Source organism: Blastomyces gilchristii (assembly GCF_000003855.2).
Source record: "Blastomyces gilchristii SLH14081 genomic scaffold supercont1.23, whole genome shotgun sequence".
Taxonomy (NCBI): domain Eukaryota; kingdom Fungi; phylum Ascomycota; class Eurotiomycetes; order Onygenales; family Ajellomycetaceae; genus Blastomyces; species Blastomyces gilchristii.
Genome location: NW_003101659.1, coordinates 625,445 through 644,264, shown reverse-complemented (window position 1 = coordinate 644,264; position 18,820 = coordinate 625,445). Strand labels below are relative to the sequence as shown.

General features: G+C 46.0%; 2 protein-coding genes across 3 annotated transcripts; both read right to left on the bottom strand.

Moving 5' to 3' along the window:
• Positions 1-1,638: 1,638 nt before the first annotated feature.
• Positions 1,639-8,678, bottom strand: BDBG_08415. 2 transcript variants are annotated; one of them, XM_031723550.1, is made up of 4 exons: positions 5,840-8,678; positions 5,474-5,768; positions 4,942-5,367; positions 1,639-4,866 (listed from the first exon to the last, which is right to left on the bottom strand). In XM_031723550.1, exons 1-4 carry the CDS (start codon positions 7,427-7,429, stop codon positions 3,650-3,652), a joined length of 3,528 nt encoding a protein of 1,175 aa, XP_031580736.1. In that variant the 5' UTR covers positions 7,430-8,678; the 3' UTR covers positions 1,639-3,649. The 2 variants fall into 2 exon arrangements, with proteins under 2 accessions (XP_031580736.1, XP_002621384.1); XM_002621338.2 differs by having other exon boundaries at positions 1,653-5,367; positions 5,840-8,631.
• Positions 8,679-11,017: 2,339 nt separating this feature from the next.
• Positions 11,018-18,818, bottom strand: BDBG_08414 (ankyrin repeat protein). Its single transcript, XM_031723549.1, has 8 exons — positions 17,353-18,818; positions 17,143-17,278; positions 16,493-17,071; positions 14,453-16,428; positions 13,796-14,324; positions 13,389-13,715; positions 13,045-13,321; positions 11,018-12,973 (listed from the first exon to the last, which is right to left on the bottom strand). The coding sequence occupies exons 1-8, from the start codon at positions 17,829-17,831 to the stop codon at positions 11,796-11,798; spliced, it is 5,481 nt and encodes a 1,826-aa protein (XP_031580735.1). The 5' UTR covers positions 17,832-18,818; the 3' UTR covers positions 11,018-11,795.
• Positions 18,819-18,820: the final 2 nt, after the last annotated feature.

The window sequence follows — 18,820 nt, the reverse complement described above, 5'->3', positions numbered from 1 at the left end:
CCCACAGGTTGGAGAGCATCCATTCGTGGAGAATTTTTTATTTAGTTTTTATTTATTTGGTTTTATTTTCTTTCAATTTACATTTTAATCCTACCATTTCTTCCCCTTTCAAAGCTTGCTATGCCAAACATGAATAAGATGCCGGCCTGAGCAGAATTGAACTTGAATGAACGGATCAGCCGAGGAGCTAATCACCATGCGAGCCTGCAGCACAATTCCAGCTTGGACGGCTTCTACACAGTATGTGTCTGGCTCCGGCCTCTGTGTGCGAAAATAACACAGCTGCAGCTCGCTTTCCATGCCCGAACAGCAGCGCATTTTATTGAAGCTGATTTGTGCGTGGCAGCGGGTTCAGGGGCGAGAAGCAGGACGCGGGGGGCCAAAATGGCCAAAATGGGTAACTCTGGACTTCATTGTAGGCTGCGGGGATGGGGCTAGCCTTGAGCTGTGTGATCCCATGAGTTGCTGCTGTCTTATTTATCAGATCCTTCTCCGAAGTCAAACCAGCAAAGTTCTAGATAAAAATAGATGGCTAGAAGGGGACCTAGGGACAGCCACGCAATCGTTGGCATGGAAGATGTATCACAAGATGAGGAAAAAATAATAAAAAGAAGGGCTAGCTGTTTCAATTGCGCCTAGTTAGGTCTGGACGGAGCATGATTGTGTACTCCGTATTTCCGCATTATTGTTGTTGTCGAGTGAGTGACGCACTTGGACTTCGAGCTCCCTTGGCTTTGGCGTTTCTGGGACACAAAACTGTAACTTCTGTAACGCATAAAGAATCCCCCTCCTACTATGGAGTACAAGTTCACTCACGCCAGACGTGCTGTTGTGTTGTGCCTGTCCTCCCCCCGTCCCGTCCTCCCTCGTTGCCCCGTTCCGCTATCGATTCAATAATCCCTCCTGCTGAAACATCACCCTTCGATTCTTTGTTCTTGCGAAGAGAACGGAGTACACTCAACGTTCACCCATAGCCTATAGATAGGCAGTGCGTCGCGGGTACACACATTCAGTTGCCTTGGCAGTTAGTTAGCTTGAGGCCATATTCTGGTAGCCCGCATCGACCTGCCTGCTCGAAATGCCGCCGTGATTGTGACTAGGAGAGGGGGGGAAAGCGGAAGCGGAAGCGGACGAGCAGAGGAGAATGTGTATCTGCATTCCTGCAGTAGTTGTATCGCATCTTGGCGCTTCATTGGATACGTAGACGGCGGAGGTCCGATTGGCCAGGAAGGCTTCGTTCTGTCCAGTACAACACAGCTGTCTGTCCCTCATGCTGCGCTGCGTTCGTTGCGAAATGTATTGTTATTGCTTGGGTTAGTATTATCCTTTGCGTCGTGCTGGGCAGTCGATATCTGATTCGAAAAGCGGTGATGATGGGTGGTAGGAGTGACATTGGTAGCTGCTTGCTCCCTTGATGTGTTCTTGTTCTGCCGCATGGGAGCATTCGACCTCAGGACAGTTGACTATATCTGAAGGCAAACCCATAAAGGAGAGAGATATAGAGCCAAAAAATGGCTCTGTCGTGCTGAAGCTCATAATCATATATCACACGGGACTTCTAACGTCCAGCCATATTTTCTAACCATATGCATGTCTAAATGAATATCCATTTTTGAAAGGAAAAAACTAAAAGAAAATATATATAAAAAAAATTGGTCTCAAATGTTCAAAAGAGATAACTCACAGCTAGATAGCAGCTAGATAGAGCTTACCATTTGGCACACTAAAAGCAAAATCAGCGCGACATGTATAAAAAAAAGCCTCTTGTTAATACGGCTCAACTTCCCGTAGTTATGGAAAAAAATGAGAAATAGATACAAATGCAAAACTAACAGAGCTATAATAATCAATTGTCTTTCAAGAATGAATACAAATATGTATTCTGTACTGCAACAAGTGACAGATGAATATAACCTTGGAAGCTATAACCAACACCCTGCCATCGGACATATGAGATGATTAATGATCTCAAGTAGCCAAGTATAAATATAAATAAACTATACAAGTAAAAACTAACAAGTAAAAAATAAAAATGAAGGGAGAAAAAGAAGAGCCTATTTTAAAATATGAATGACAGGGAGTTTAGTTAAACATGGATAAAAATAATAGCTAATAATAATACTAATAACAGTATGCGGGGAAAAAAAGAGAGCGGAAAAAAGCATGTCCATAGCTATATTACTCAATATTTAAAGAAGACAACCATGAGAAAAAAGAAAGAAAGAACCTGTTTAAAAAGACACGCGCGCGCGTATGTCAGGAGTTACAAAGGAAAAATATATATAGGTAGATCACATGCCGGAAAGAGTAAAAGTGATTTTCAATTCAATCAATATAAGAGAGAGAGAGAGGGAGGGAGAGAGAGGAGAGAGTGAGAAAAAAAAGTACGGCGAGTCAATTTATTGACCGGGTTTAAATAACTTGAGGTTTAAAGGTGTTGTATGAGAGAAATGAAAACCCCACAAGATGTTAGCAATTTGACAGAAGAAAAATAAAGAAAGAACCATGCAGAAAAAAGACCTTTGTTTGATTTATCCAGATATTCAGATGAATGTGAAAATGAAAAGAGAAACAGTAGAACATATAATAGCATTCACAAAGGAAAATAAAAGTAATGAATTTTAACGAAAACGTGCAAGAAAAAAAGTAGTGAAGAAACTAGAAGCTAACTAATAAAAACAGAGGCACAATGGATATTTATTGACACAAAATTAAAAAGAGAAACAGAAGAATGAATCCAGATATGATAATAGAAGACAGGAAAGAAAAGAAACGAAAAAGAAAAAGAAATAAATAATAAATACTAAAGCATGAAAAAGAAAAGACCAGAGAGGAAAACAAGAGGGGGAACAGTGTGATAGGAGGACACAGCAGACGAAAAAGACATGGCAGAGAAGAGCGGACCTAGACAAAAGAAAAAAGGATAAAAACAAAGGAACAAAAGAAAACTCGAGAGGGAATTTGTTTTTCGTTTCGCCAAAACAAGTTCAAGCGTGCAAGTTATCAGGCTCAAGCGGAAGAGGGAGATCAATCAATCAATGGCGGAGAGAATATCGGTTTTCCCAGTCGAAATGGACAAAGAAATATAAAAAAACATACAGAAACGAAAAAAAAAAAAAAGACGAACGAGACACGCCCAAGGGGGAATAAAATTCATATAAGAGAAGAAAACTCAAAATTTTCGAATTCGAAAAAGGACACACATATAATGGGAAAAGGGGTAAATGTGATATGGTGGTACAAGCGTCGAGGGGGGCTGATTCGGCGTCATGAAGTCGAGAGAGCCTTGCTTTGAAGGGGCTCTTTTTTCTCGCTGTAACTGTCTACCCCCCCGAAATAGGATTTAAACGTCTGTGTGTGAGTATATGCAAAATGGACGAAATTAATCGGGGAGGATTGGATGTTGGTTGTTCTTGCGGGGCGGGGCATATAAAACCTCCCTCTGTTCTCCTGCTAGCTTCCAACCATTCACCAAATTTTTTTTTTGGCGCCCTTAATCCTCCCCAGTAAAAAATAAATACCAATCCACAAAAAATCTTTCTTTTTCTTTATCTCTGCGTCACTTCTCCCTTTTCCCTGCTGCTGAAAACCTGCGTGTGTGGCATGTGATTTCCCTAAGCTGACGATTGCAAGCTCAAGTACCAATTTCTTACTGATGATCACCAGCGCGGTACTTGCCCCGTCGCCTAAAAAAGTCCATAACCCTCCTTGCAGCCCCAGAGCTGCCAGAATGATTTGACGGATCTTTCTCGTGCTCATATGCATCCGCGAACCTGCGATGGTTCTTCTGTAGTACATTGGATCCCCTCCCAGACTGGTGGCTAGGCTGTATCGATTGCCGCGAGTCGTTACCATTGCCATGGCCCGGATTATATCCTTCCGGATAACTTGGCATAAACTGTTCCGTGTAACTGGAACTCTGCGGCTCGGACAAGTATCTCGCCGAAGAAGAGTTGGCACGGGGGTCCTCTTGGTAATATTGCTCAGCGGCAATGTGAGGTGATCCATAAGGGTTGCTTTCGTACTGGGGTTCCGAGTCGCCATGCAGGGCGGCAAACTGCTGATCGATTTGAGCAGAGTAATTCATCATATTCAATTGGTCATTGGTGTTGCCAAATCCTTGTTCGTCTTGGGTGTGGTCAGCGGCTCGTGGATGATGAGATTGCGAGGAAGCATTGGCAGTTGATAGAGACTGCGATTGCTGTTGCTGCTGATGTCCTCGACTCTCTGGAGCGTGAACAGAATCATTAACCTGGGCGATGTGGGAGTCAGCAGTAGGAGGCGTTTCTTTGCTGGATGAGAACGCTTTCAAAGAAAACGACGCAGGCAAGAGAGAGAATCTTCGTGGCTTGGCACTATGCTCTTGGCTGGAATCAACGTGTCTCCGATGAAAAGAGTGTGAAATCGATCGACGCGAGTCCATTGATGCTCGTGGTTCATCCGAGACAATAGGTTCCTTCATACTCGTTGGAGGATAGCGTTTACTTGATCGTTGACCATGCTGAGATGATCGTCCACCGAATATGGAGCCAGATCGCCCGAACAACTTCTCTCCAATGCTACTCACAGTGCTAGAACGCTTGTGGCTCTTGGTTTGTGCTTGCTGCTGGACAGCACTGTAATCCTGATTTGTGCTCGGGCGACCAACTGAACTCTCTGTAGTTTGTTGAGCGATCGGCGGAGAAACACTGTAAGTTTTACCATTTTTTGGTTGGGCCAGTCGTCCCTGCACATTGGTTGTTGCAACCGCGGGAGCTGCAGGTTGGCTATATGAACCTCGAGACGGCAGACGGCTGTCATATTTGCCAGCACCTGTAGAAGCCAGGGACCCGCCAGTTTGAGGCCGGGTCGTTTGGGATAAAGTACCTTGAATACCAGAGTATGTACCAGTTAGGTCTGAGATCGATTGGGCTAGGTTTCCAGAATGTGATTGTGGCCTACCTTGAAGGCGGTCCGTTGTGTTATAGCTTGTAGGATGGGTGTTTACAGGCGGATCCCTCGGTAATGGTTTAGACCTCGAAGTTATCGTAGCCTTAGCGGGGGCAGCAGCCCCTGCACTCGAAGGAGGTTCTCGACCACTAGACATTGGTCGCCCTTGAGATAATCCTGCATGACCGGACGTTGGACCCAAAGACGAAGAGGCGGTGGTTGAGTCACCACGAGCAGTTTGAGACTGAGGTGGCACATATTCAACTTGGACTGTTCTCCTTTTCGCGTCTCTTGGCTTTTGCTTTTCATCATCCTGTGATATTTTGCCTGGCTGGTGGCTGAGACCTCCCACTGGAGACACGTTGCTCTGATGCTGGGCTTTGGGAGGTTCTCTAACAGAAGCGCTACGAGCAAGGGATGGTGTTTGTTGTTGGTCTTCTGTAGAACCGTTTAGCAGTCGTATTATCAAGGGAATGAAGAGAGAGTGGGCTTCAAAGTTTTGGGAGTATATTTTCTTTCCGCGATCTAAAAAGTAAGGACTTACCGGCCGGAACAGTGGTGTTCGCGATATCAGCCACATTAGTGGTATTACTCGTAATGTGCGATACTACATGTGCATACTCCGCAAGCCAGCTATGTCGCGCAACTTCGAAGAGGTCGGCCCGTTTTCGCGGATCCGGGACAAGAATGCACCGTAGCAAATCCCGCGCATGTGGTGTGACGTACTCGGGGAAAGTGAGAGGTGTGGTTACAATGTATTTGTAAAGAAGGTTTATGTTATCGCCCTCTGGGTTCGCAGGATCATCATCAAAGGGGAGATAGCCAGCAAGCATAGCGTACTAGAACAAAAAATCAATGTTAGTTAAAAAAAGAAATTGGGACAAAAACGAAAAGCCTCGACCAAACATACCAGAATAACCCCACAACTCCAAACGTCAACTTTACGCCCAGTGTATAATGAATCGGTAACGACTAGCTCTGGAGCTGCATAACACGGACTGCCACAGCTAGTTTGCATAAGGTCACCACGTCTTAAACCCTTTGCGTTAGGCCGGTCTAGTTTCATTCTCTTCACGAATTCTCTGTTCGTCAGGTTATATTCGATTTCATCGCCCAATTCATCGGTAGGGTCGAACGTGTTTGCGAAACCAAAGTCTGTGATGATGATATTGCGGTTTCGATCGAGCATCAAATTCTCCAGTTTGAGATCCCGGTGGACAATCCCTTTCTTATGCAAATAGCCTACGCCAGAAACCAGTTGGGCAAATAAGCGGCGAGCAGGGTTATCTTTTAGATACCGGTGGTTAAGGATGTAGTCGAACAATTCACCTCCGGATGCGTACTCTAAAACAATGCCAATATGTCGATCGGTCTCGGCCATCTCGTGCAGTCGGACAATATTTGGATGTGAAAGCTCTTTTAGGATTGAGATTTCGCGATATATTTTCGGGAGGCGGCTGGGGTTGTTTCCAAGGCTGTCCCTTCTGAGCAATTTGATTGCGACTTGCACGCTGCCGTCCCTCTTCCAACCAAGTCTAACTTTCCCAAACTCACCCTCGCCAATGGTTTGACCAAGAACATAGTCGCCAAAAGTAGTTTCTTTTCGCCTCGACGAGGAATTTGAATAATCGTGTCGGCTTCTAGCACCACGGCCTCCATCGTCGACACCCTCACTGCTTACAAGGCCCAGCCCTGACAGGGAATCTGGGGCAGGTTGGGCTTCCGCTAGGCGTTCTTTTTCTCGTACGATATCGACTTCGGGATCTGTTATTACCATCCGATTAATTACCGTGCTTCCCTGTTTCTCAATGCCAGCGGGAATCGGAGTTGGTCCCATTGCGGCCTCAGATCGGGTCTCCATTGCGGAAGGTGAGGCGTGGTCTCTTGGTTCCCGCGTACTTGCAGCTCGTTGTGGGCCGTCAGGCGAGTGCGGGCCTTTTCGACGCTTAGCAGCGCCTGATGGGGTATCATCATTCGGCATGTCCCTGCCGTTTGTGTCATGGGTGTGATCCCGGTCCCCACGATCTCGTGTACCATCTCCCCTCCTCCTAGAATGTTTGGGATTCGCTACTCGTTCAGTGGAGGCATTGGCGGATGGAGCAGTTGACGAAGTGCGACTTCGTTGATTTGACGATGTGCGGGGAGGGGGGATCGGGGGAGAACCAGGGCCATCAGATAGAGTGGGCGTCGGGCGCGGGCGCGTATTACTGCTGGACCCTTGGCCTGTAGATGGAGTAACAGGGGAACCATGGGTGGAGGGAGGTAGTGGAAGATGCTGTGGAGAATTCATTGTCGAAGTGACGGCAGAGGTAGGGGAGTAGAATTGGTCAGGGCTAACAGGAGAGTTGCGTGCGGCAGCATGATCAGTCCTGTGCCGGCTTGACTGGCGTGGTCCAACTGGTGTTTGGTGAATTGGATGTCTCGGAGATCCCGTTGATGCATACTGACTGGGAGACTGAGTGGTGCTATGCTGGGAGACTGTCTGCATAGCAGACGACATGCCTTCCCTCGGAAAATGAAACAGCAAGAGGGTGAACAGTGGTGATTTAGATCTTCCGTATTCCAGAAGTTAATTACCACTTTCACAACCAATTGCCTTTTTATTTTCGAAGGAAACGGATGCGTGCCTTTGCTTCAAGCAATTGACATTTGCCTACACAGACACCCGAAAACCCAATATTTGTTTACCCACGTTTATAGAGTATAGTTGCTAGTTGTCCAAATCATCAGTAAAAGATTGTAAGACGCAACAATTGTTTTCTCAACGCGTCCCGTGAGAGTGATTATTTGAGACGATTCACAATTGGTAGATGTGAACCGGCCAGTGCGTTGTGTTGCTCGTTGTAGTTTGTTGTTTAGTTTGGCGTGTGAAGGCGAAGTCCAATTGCACGCTGGGTGGAAATCCGGATTCGACTGGAGCGTGGTTCAGTTGAAAAGCGTGGACAACACTTCGAGGGAACAACAACAACAACACAAGGAAAACTAGGAAAAAAAGAAAAGAGAACAAAAGTGAAATCGACCGGCAACGCGTTTGGGTGGTTCTGTTAGACCAGCAACAGATGCCTCAGCAGCAGAAACAGCGAGAAATTGAGACAACAAGAGAGTTGTTTGCTGCTTGCGTGGGTGGTGGACCGTGGCCAAACGTGCCTTCCGCTGCTGTATCTAGGAGCACCAAGACAACCCGATGGTTATTTTTGTTTATTTTCCACCTCCGTTACGGTACACACACAGACAGAGCACTGAATGAGCGTAAAGTACGTAAGTCCCCTGCCTGGTGGGTGATGGGTGATGGAAACAGGATGTCTGTGGTCCCAGGGCGCGAAACGATAGGCGGGTGCCAATTGGTTGGACACGATACGCTGGCGGGCGATGCCTGACGTGATGGCAGCTGGCTGGCAGGACGACGAGAGGGGACGATATGGGAGGGATGGTTCAAACGACGAACACGGACGTGACAAGGCTCCAGTAATCAGAGCTTTGGGAGAGCAGCGAGAATTAGTCGAGGGTACGATTGGATATCGGGTCGACCCAAAGCAGCATGATCGACGGTAGGACCGAGGGAACGAAAGGGGGCGTGGGTGGAGAAGGGAACGGCCGTAGGACCTGGAGAAGCCGACCGGGCGGCCTGGTCTTTGAAGAGAGAAAAAGGGCGCGCGAGAGAAAGGAGGGAGAGGAGGGGAAAGGGGGGGGGGGGGGGGGGGGAAAAAAAGGGAAAAAGGGGAGGCGGAAGAAGAAAGGAGGAAAGGAGGAGGAGGACGACGAGGAGGTGGGAGAGACCGATGGGATGGACGGACAAGGAACGAGGGTGAGTTGTTGAGCTGGAGAGTCGCAGCCAAAGTGGAGGAAGGACAATAACGAATCGGGCGGCGGGCGCGGGTTAAGTGAGGATTAGCACGGAGGGGATCGACCACCACCACCACTACTACTACTACTAGACAGCGACACCACCACAACAGCAGCAACAACAACAGCAACAGCACCAACTACAAGAGCAGAATAATAATACAAGAGAGTGTGCGCACACCAAGAGAGCGAATGTAAGAGAGGAGATGAGTGACTGGCTGCTGACTGACTTGAGTGATGCGAGTTGCGAGGATTGAAGGTCGAAGGGGATGGCTGGATCGGGTAACTAATTATGACCTGGCAGAGTCTGAGAGGACGGCGGCTCAAGTCTCTCCCCCAAATATCACCCATACACAAATCACTATCCCATCCCTGCCATGGTTAACTAACAATGCTTAGGAAATCCCCGATGCCTTCTAATGAATGAAATAATGAACAAAATAGACGGATGGAATATCAACATCAAACCAGTCCAAGCATCACATCATCTCCAGCAGCACCGTGCCATACATACATACATAACTACTACAGATGCAAAGAATGATAATCAACGCGTCCATAGTGTAGTAGTAGCTCACTGCTAAGCTCAGCGGAAAGTCCCCTTAACCACAATTTCTATTATTATCCCTACCAAATTCCTAGAACTAGGGGAAAACTCGCGAAAAGGGAAAATCAAAATAAACCCTGGGAATACCGCGCAGCACAAGGGCCCCTCTGGATGGGAAACATGGTTTGTAGAGAAAGACAAAAATCTTGTTTATCTGCTTGCTGCGGGTACCTTAAAACAAAGGGGCCTTGATTTTTTCTTTCTTTTTAAACATCTTTGAACCTCTTCCAGAGGGAATCTAATAGCAAAGCTGGTAGATAGGAAACATGAAAAAGAAAAGAAAAAGAGAAAACCGTTTATCCCAACCGACCCGGCCCTGCGATAAGTTAGGTGCCAGACGTTTCGTTACAGGGCTGAAGCCTCATCAAAGCAACTCCATGACTGAGTCAAGAATTGACAGCGTGGCAATGTGGCGAAAAATTAAACATCAAACTCGACGCTACCTACGGAAGATGACACCCTCTAAAATAAGTGTTTTATTTCTATCATTTTCCAATCTTTATTGAAAAAAGAGATAAAGTTTTTTATCCTTTTCAATTAAAACTGTCTGCTGGCAACAGTTTTCGGCTCGCCTTATCCTCCGTAACTACTCCGTACACAAATTGATATCATTGCCATAGTTATTTATAACTCTCAAAAGAGGAGCCAAGCGCATCCTCTTGAAACCAGGAAATTAGCCAAGCAAGATTGATCCGCCGTTTGATATTTTAAATAGTACGCTGCGTAGTCCCGATTCGTTTAGGTTGTGATGGACGGCAAGGCAAGCGCTGCAAAGGAATCATGAAATCAATCAAGCGAGGAAATGAAACTTTGATGAAATATGAATACAGGGATCTTTTGGCATATGTGTGTGTGTGTGTGCGTGTGTAATAATAATAATAATAATCATGTCCACTCCACATGGATAATTAACCATCATCATTATTATTATTATTATTTAAATAATGTAGCAACAATTCAGAGCAAATATTGCTGCTTTTCAATACAACAGTTGTTTGTGCACGTGTGTTTTGTTTTTATCAAGTGCCTTCTTCAATGTCTTTGATCATCAGAGTATGTGATTTTTACGATAGATGATGGTTTTGATATTGAAATCTATATATTATTCTACTATGTATGTATATCCACATCGTTTCTTCTCTGCATCAGTTGTACTATATAGTTCTTGCCACAGCCTGCCTGGGTAAACTTATTATGTTTCATCCTTGGTCGCTTCAGGAGAAAACCAGTGCACAGTAGTAGTGCCTGAACTCTCTTTTTCTTCCGCTTGCAAGGAATGGGATGGAATGAGAATGGGAAGGGTAACTTAGTTATGTATGCAACCCTGCTAAGTCTTCTCCTGAAGAAAATTAGTTTCACACATTCATCCGGAGCAGACGCAGGTGTACGTACCCCGGTAAAGTAGTTAGTGACCCTCCGTACTATTATTATTCATGAGTGTGACGCGCATAATAATTAGTAACTATGGATTGGGATTTACAGATGTAATTTATTTTCTAGAAATACAGTACAATACAGACTTGCGCTCAAAGCTGGGAAGTATTCACTCTGCTCACTCACTTCCTGATCATTACTATTTTTCTGTCTGTCATATATTATGTATTATTATTTATTTTGCGCAGTTTCACAAGTTAATATGTTTTGAGAGAAGAAATGATTAATTGTAATATAATAACCTGAGAGTTTAAATACACGTTGTAGGGGAATCCCTGCATACATCACTTTTCACAAGCACTTCCCCCCCCTCCCCTCCCTCTTGTATAAAGCGGATGCTTGAAGGACCGCAGTAACCAAATCAATATAGCCAAGAGAGAGTTTAATAATATACTACCAATATCATGGAAATTTCATAGCGGCCGTCTCAATCAAAGAAACATAACTAGGGAAGGGCCTAATGGTTGGTGCTCGGGGAATTTGTGACGATCTCTTTGCACCCGCCGCGCCCGCTCCCTATTTATGTATGCCCGCCCATATTTGACGTTAACTCGGGTATTACTGGACGGGGGCTCAAAATATTAATATATATATATATATATTTGCGGCGGACATCCATCCAGCTGATTCCACCCAGTTGTGGTGACGGAGGCACGGTACAATTAAATAATGTGGGCTGGACGACTTGACCTCCCTTTTTCATCGGCTGTACCGATGGGTACATGGACCTTGTGAAATGTGCTAGCGGAGGAGGGCTCAATAAAGGGGTAGGTAGCAAAGGTACAAAATAGTATAGAGAGATTTCAAACATTGGAGATTCTAAAATAAAATTAGTGAACTTGGTTGGATATGAGCGCCGTCATTTGCCCCTTATTTCGACCTCATCCTATCAAGCTTCTTCATTTCCCCATCTTTGTGTAGGATCTTCCATCGGTTCGTCAGCTTCATGCACATCATTCCTTGAGGTGCACCCCCCCCCCCCTCACTTCTTCTCTTTGTTTACTTCTTCCAATTCCGCTTTTTCTTCCTCCAGAATCTTTGCCACCTCAAAATTCTCACCCGAAAGCTTGTGTAGCCACAGGTTCACTTCATCTTGTTTATTAGTGTCGCTCTGTCGATGCTCATCCCCATCGGGTTCGTGGGAATAATCATCGAAATCGCCATCTCGATTCCTGCGCTGTGCAGCCGCAGCCGCAGCCGTAGTTTGGTGAATAGCTGATAGACGCCTCACAAGTTCGTTCGCATCCTGCAGGCTGACGAGGATCCTCTTCTTGCCCTGTTTCGCGGCAGCGTTCCGCAGCAATTGAACGATTTTGCCTTCCGTGCAGTCCTCCATGGAGATGATTGGTTTGTCTCCCTTGGAACGGTAGATCTCAGAAGGGCCGAACTCGTAAGGATATCTCTGCCATCTGTTGAAGAGATCACGGTAAAGCTCGGAGACAATTCTGTTAGAATCAAACTGAATATCGGCGCAGCTGCTTATTTTCTTTTCTATATTAGAATAGGCGGGGATCAGGTAAGAGATGAGTTTGTTCTCCGCGACCTCTAATGGGGTCGTTCCTGTAGCATTTTCCAAGACGGCCATGCAAGGATCCCTCTCTAATAACGCTTGGACAAATTCAATCTTCCCCTCCTTGGTAACGTCATGGATGGGGTAGTTCCCTTGCTCATTAAGGACGTAGAGCTCTTTTCCGCCTGTGATGTCCAGAATGGCTTTAAGAGTGGAAACTTCCATCCCTTCACTGCGTGAAAGCCATTGTGATAATGGTGTCTGCCTACCAAGTCTGGCCCGGGTGCCACTTCCAGTCTGTAAACGGGATCTCTTTTGCGCGAGGATTGGAATAATTTCGGGATCCAGGATCTCGCTCAATGTCTTTAGAAGTTTGGGGGAGTCCCTGACAGTGGAAATATTGGATGCGAAGATGTGATGAAGCATGTTATGGCCATCGTTATCTCGAGCAGTTTGATCTGCCCCGGCTTCAACAAGCACCCTGGCAGCCATAATCCTCCGGCCACCAAATGCTAAGTGGAGAGGGGTGAAACCTGAGTCATTTTTGGTGTGCAACGAATCCGGGAATGTTTCGAGGATAAACTGAACCACAGAAGTGCCGAATTCCTCAGATGGCGAGGCAAGTATGGCGCAGTGAAGAGCCAAATTTCCTACAACCAACGTTAGTTCAAGACTGGTGGTGCACATTTAAGACGAAGCCAACTAGAACAGCACAACTTACGTCGAGCACCCAGCCAAGATGCCAGCATATCATCAATACCTCCCTCTATTTTGAAGAGGGGAGCTAGACGTGGATCATCCTTATAGGTGTGGAGGAATTCCCTGTATATCTTCTCGGGCTCGTCGGTAAGGAACCACTTGACAGAATCAAGATTACCCTCATTAATGGCGAGCAAGAGTAACGAGTGTGAATTAGAAAATTTGTCACGGGAACGATAACCGTTCTCAGACGCCCAATCGGTCCGCTTCTTGCCATATACAGATAAACCTCGATAGTACTTGATTGGCTGTTAGCAAAACTTCAAATATTCTAGCTAATACTTATTCTCAGCTACATGTACATACCTTGGGTTCAATTTCGGCCTTGATGCCGGCCTCTTTCATCAGAGCCTGGAACGGAAATCCAAGCCCAGTCTTAGACATAAGATAGCCCAACATTTCAGTGCGACCATACTTCATGCACGTGTTCAGTATCTCAGGCAACACAGTGATAAATTTGTGCGCGGCTTCAGGAGAAGCTATACCGTTGACTTCTCCTGGGGTGTTGGTCATGTAGTGCGTTTTCTGCTCAACCAAAAATTTGACTATTGCCATATCGTTTCGCCGAATGGCAAAATCCATCAAATCTATGCGGTGATCTGTTTTGAGCTGGTCCATATCAACCGGGGCGGCCTATAGCGCAGTAGAGGGATACATTAGTATAACATATCGATATGGAGTGGCAAGAACTAGGCTGAAAAGGATCTACTTACGGATTGATTCCGGCGCCAATTTGATATGTAAACATCGGCCACGCTCCCATACTCATGCTTCATGACATTCACGTTTTCATCGCCCAAGAACATAGACATATCTCGGCTCGTGTTGAGGAGGCACAGCGCCGAGGTACTATATTTCCCGACGTCGGGCTCCCGGACATCATCAATGGTTTGCTGGTCCTCAACAATATCAAAATGGACTCTTACGCCTTCATTATCCCAGTCTTCAGGCTCAGAGTCAGAGTTGTAACTATCATTGTCACTATCGTTGTCAACAACAACCTCGTAGACCTTACGGGTCGGTATTTTGGTATCCGGCTTGCATTGGTGGGCGTCAACATCTTGCAGTATGAACTTAGCCAGTTCAAAGTGACCACGAGCTACAGCAATGGTGAATATGTCCATGGTTTGTGCTTTCAGTGTAGCTGTTAGTCGGAGAGAAGAACGCAACTTCTTGGTAGTGGTTTGCTCCGTTGTTAGCTGTCTAACCTTCTGGATATCACCATCCCAGGCGGCTTGGAACCTAAATAAAACTAATTAGTAGTTGAAAGCAAATAATATAGGAAAAAAAGAAAAAAGGAATGGGAAGTAAATGAAGCAGGTAGGTAGGGAGTGGAGGGGAAAACATGATGCGAAAAGGGAAGAACATACAGCGGAATATACTTCTTCGCTTTCAAGTCCCCTACATCTATATCAGTGAATGTATAGAGGACTTGAAATTTCTTCGAAACCGCTGTTGCCTTAGGTAATTCTTGAATTTTAGGTATGGATGGCGAGTGGTTTGGGTGCAATTCCGCAAACGATTTACCACCCTTATCTTTCAGGGCTTGCTCGAGTTCCTCCAGCTCCTTGATTTCGCGTTTAATCCAGTCGACCTTCAAACCAAGTTGTTTTTTGTACTCGATAATCGCTGTAGAATTCAATTTATCTTGAATGACCTCTGAAGTCAATTTTGCTATTGAAAGCTCGTTCTGAGCAAAGGAATGTTCGAAGGTCCCTTCCACCAGGCCGTTTAAATAAAAAGCGTCGGGTTCGAACTCGGAAATGGTGATTGGCGTTTCTGGAGGCTTACAAAGTGATCCCAGGCACGTTCGGCGCTCGCAAATGATGTCCAGAACTGTCCTGCCATAATTTGCATTGTATGGGTCATTACCAACTAATCGCTGAGACTCCAGGGTCATTGCATTAGCATCAGCTCCAGCATCCAAAAGTTGCCTGACAACGGCAGGGCTCGAAAACTCAGCGGCTTGAATAATCGGATGACGCAGAGAATGCTCGATCTTCTTGTCCTCGTATTTTCGGCGCGCCCAGATGCGCTGCTGATACTCATTAGGCACTGATATGCTTGCCCCTTTCTTCAATAGCTTCTCAATCATCCCGGCTCCCTTGTATGTAATTGCTGTATTCAAAGGCACGGTACAGTGAGGGCGCCAATATGTGTTTATCCACGGATGGTCAATCGCAAGCTGGGCAGCCGGCCCGTCGATGTCGAATATAATATCTATATGCTGAGGCTGGCCGGTCAGTACAAGAGAGTGGAACGCGGTTAAATGGTCCTTGTTGGCTTGCGTCGAAGAGGCGCCGGTTTCGAGGAGGGCTCGTAACAGATTTGCGGATTGTTCGAACGGGTGGTGCATGGCAAGGATCATGGAAAAGGTTACATCAGAATTGCCGTAGTCCTTTCGGACGAAAGGTTGGCTCGCATTTGCGCCGAACTCTGTGGTAAGGCTGGTGATAATGTCCACATTGCCGTATAAAATAGCCACATGAAGTGGGGCCAACGGAATATCCCAGGAAAGAACTCCAATATCATCGAAGAAGTTAGGCTCGTTTTCATCCTCATTATGTTCTTCCGGAGGGGCATTTGATGGATCCGTGATCATGATCATTGACCCCTGCGACACAGCATACGGAGACTCTGTGCCACTTCTCACCACTGAAATGTCATCATCTTCTTCTTTATGGTCGTCATCCTCACTTGAAGTAACGGAGTGGTTCTCATTTCTCCATTTTGTACCAGAATTCTCCAGATATTCAACCTGGTTTGCTTCGCTCTTCCTCAGAATCGCCCGAAGGATTTCCACATCTCCACGAGCCGCAGCAAGGTGAAGAGCGGTAAAACCGCCAGCAACGCGACTGACAAGGCGCGCCCCACGGTTGATGAGGCATCGTACGATTCGAGGTGTTCCGCACATGATCGCCAAATGAAGGGGCATTCGTCCTGTATAATCTCGCCTATCAACGTTGAAGTCCTCCTGAGCACAGCACTTTTCTACGTGAGCAAGGTCCCCCTCAACAATAGCTCGGCAGAGGCTCTCAGTGTCACCAATGTATGCGAATTCAGTCCAGTCTGAATCAGTAATAGGATTGAAGCTCCCGATGGTTTGTCTTCCCGGATCGTTTTTCATAAACTGGATTTTGCCTGACAAATATTTCTTGCCCTCTTCCTCCGCAACGGCCTTTTCCTCGTCCGAAACAGGAACTGGGCAGTAGCCGCAACAATCTTCGATGACATGCTGCACGCTGCCGAAAAATGCAGGATGTCTGTGCAAATTCACCTTTCGGTCTTTTGGCTTGTTCCATTCCGCGTTCAAAAGCAAATCCTTTTTATAAACTAGTTTCTCGATCTGTTGATAAATTTAGCATTCAGCCACCTGTACATAAAAGCGCAATCCTGAGTCAAAAAGTTACCTTCTTGGCCGTGTACTTTGGTCCATACGGGATAGTGAACGTATGATAGTTAGAAACATCTTCCTGTTCCACCCATTCGGCAACATCTTCGGGTTGTACTTCTTTCAGATTCGCCCTGTTGCGATAATAAACCCTGTGATGATTCTGAGCTCTGCCCCGTTCCTCACGGCGCTGCTCAATGTAATCTTCTCTGCTGCTTTGAGTAGGGAGCTTCTCCATAACCATGAGCCGTGCAAGGCCAACGACGTGGTTAAAGCTTCTTTCGAATATCGTGGGATCCAACCTTGAACGGTCTAAAGCCGGCCAATACACTTCGAATCCACGATGGGCATATTTGGCGAGGCGGTTTTCATACGAAGGCGAACGGCGGGTAAGATCGATGGAATTAGTCTGAGTAGCAAAAGCGGCAATTGCCCGGGGGCTAGCCCAAACTTGACGGCCATCGAATGCAGTACAAGCACAATCGACATCAAAGCCAGTCAAGATTTCCGAGACGCTTTTATAGAGCCTGAGCACTATCTGAATGTGGCGAGTAGGATATTTCGAAACAATAGTAAGGGCATTTCTGGTTCGGATAACCTGTTTTCGGCCGTTGTTACTTTCTCAGCCAATTTATCCAAGGCTGCAGAGATCTAATGGGATAGACATACGCTGACTTCCTCCAAAATACTGTTGCGGATGCATTTCTCAATCTGTTTGATCTTCTCAATCGCCTGCTCTTCGTCAAGACCGTAAAGAAACAGGTCAACGTCTGAGGAGGGGGCGATCTTCTCGTGATAATATTCTCTGTAAAGCAGTCAGAACAATGGATCGAACACAAGTAACAAGTACCATGCAGATAGAATATTGTAGCAACTTGCCTCTGCGCCTTGCGTGACATGCGGAACTTGTCAGGAACAGGTAACAGGCACGTAGTCACCGCACTTCCGGCAACGACAACATTGCTCCAGTCCATATCCACCAGAGACGATTCTGAAAAGATCCTGAAGTTCTCGAGAAACTGATCGAAAGCGGGAACTACGGCAGGGGTGGAATCTTTTTTCCGCACTTCGGCCGTTAGGGGAAGGATATATTTTTCAGCATCCGCGGGACTTTCTTCGGCAAGGTCCCGCGCCTTCACCTTGACATCCACATTGGACTGAATGTAGAGCGGCACAACATTGACTTGAGGGTTCGCAATTGCTATATGGTTGGGCTCCTGAGCGAATATTTCACGGAGCTTAGATTCGTAAGATTTGAAGGGGGCCATCGCCTCGCCAGTGAGGATCTCGTGACGGTTGTGTTTATCCAGATAGGGAACGAAGTCGTTCAGGAGAACAGGGATGGATGGAAGCTCCATGGTTGAGAGAAGAGCTTGGGTTCAAGGGGAAAAGAGCGAATAGTAATAGGAAAAGTTACAAGATGGATAGATGAATTGGATTCCGAAAATTTCAAGCAAAGACAATGTAGAACAATAATTTCCTGTGAAGAATCAATGGGCTGTTTCTTGTTGCTGGTGGAAAACAGAAAAGAAGTTGATAAAATCACGGATCTGAAGCTCCTTTTGAATTGAGTTTACTTCCCGTTCGAAATATCAGGGAGGACAAAGGTCAATCAGGCGATGGCAGGCAGCAGTGCCATTTTAGGTTAATTCACTTGCTTCGGGATGCACAGCTGCTCTCAAAATTGGCAGAAATATCAGGCATTTTGAGGTAGAGAGGGAAGTTCAATATGATTCTTCCGATTCTCGCTGGAGCTTGTGCCTCTCTGCCTCCAATCGCATCTGCACGATTAACGCTTAGGCGGTGGTTGCCTGGTGCTAGTTTAAACTAGTAGGGTTGACGAGATCCAACAAGCGAGCTGCCCCGCGGGGAGAACGCATGGAGGAGGATTAGGACCGACCTGGTGGTGGTGAGTTTGGGTTGGTTTTAAAAAAAACACCACAACCATGGTAATGTTCATTGCGTTTGCAGATTAAATTATTAGGCAGCATATCCATATTCAACTTCTGTTCCACGAAACGAATGAAGCTTCCTTTTTGGATTGAAAGGTTTTTTTTGTTGACAACTGGAAAATTGGGACCCAAACCTGCTATACAAGCAGTCTGCAGTCTGAGACAGCGCACAAATTCCACTTCTTCTTTTCTTACCTTTTTTATTTTATTCTATTTTTATTTTTATTTTTTATTCCTCCCCCCCTCTCTTCTTTCCTTTCTCTCTTTCTTTCTCGTTGACATTGATAGACTGATGTCGAAAGAAAGTTGTCAAACGGTTGGTTGCGGCTCAAGTTGGAGTTAAGCTTAACCTGACCGCGATTTGACCGATTCTGGAACCAATTTGAGTTACCAAA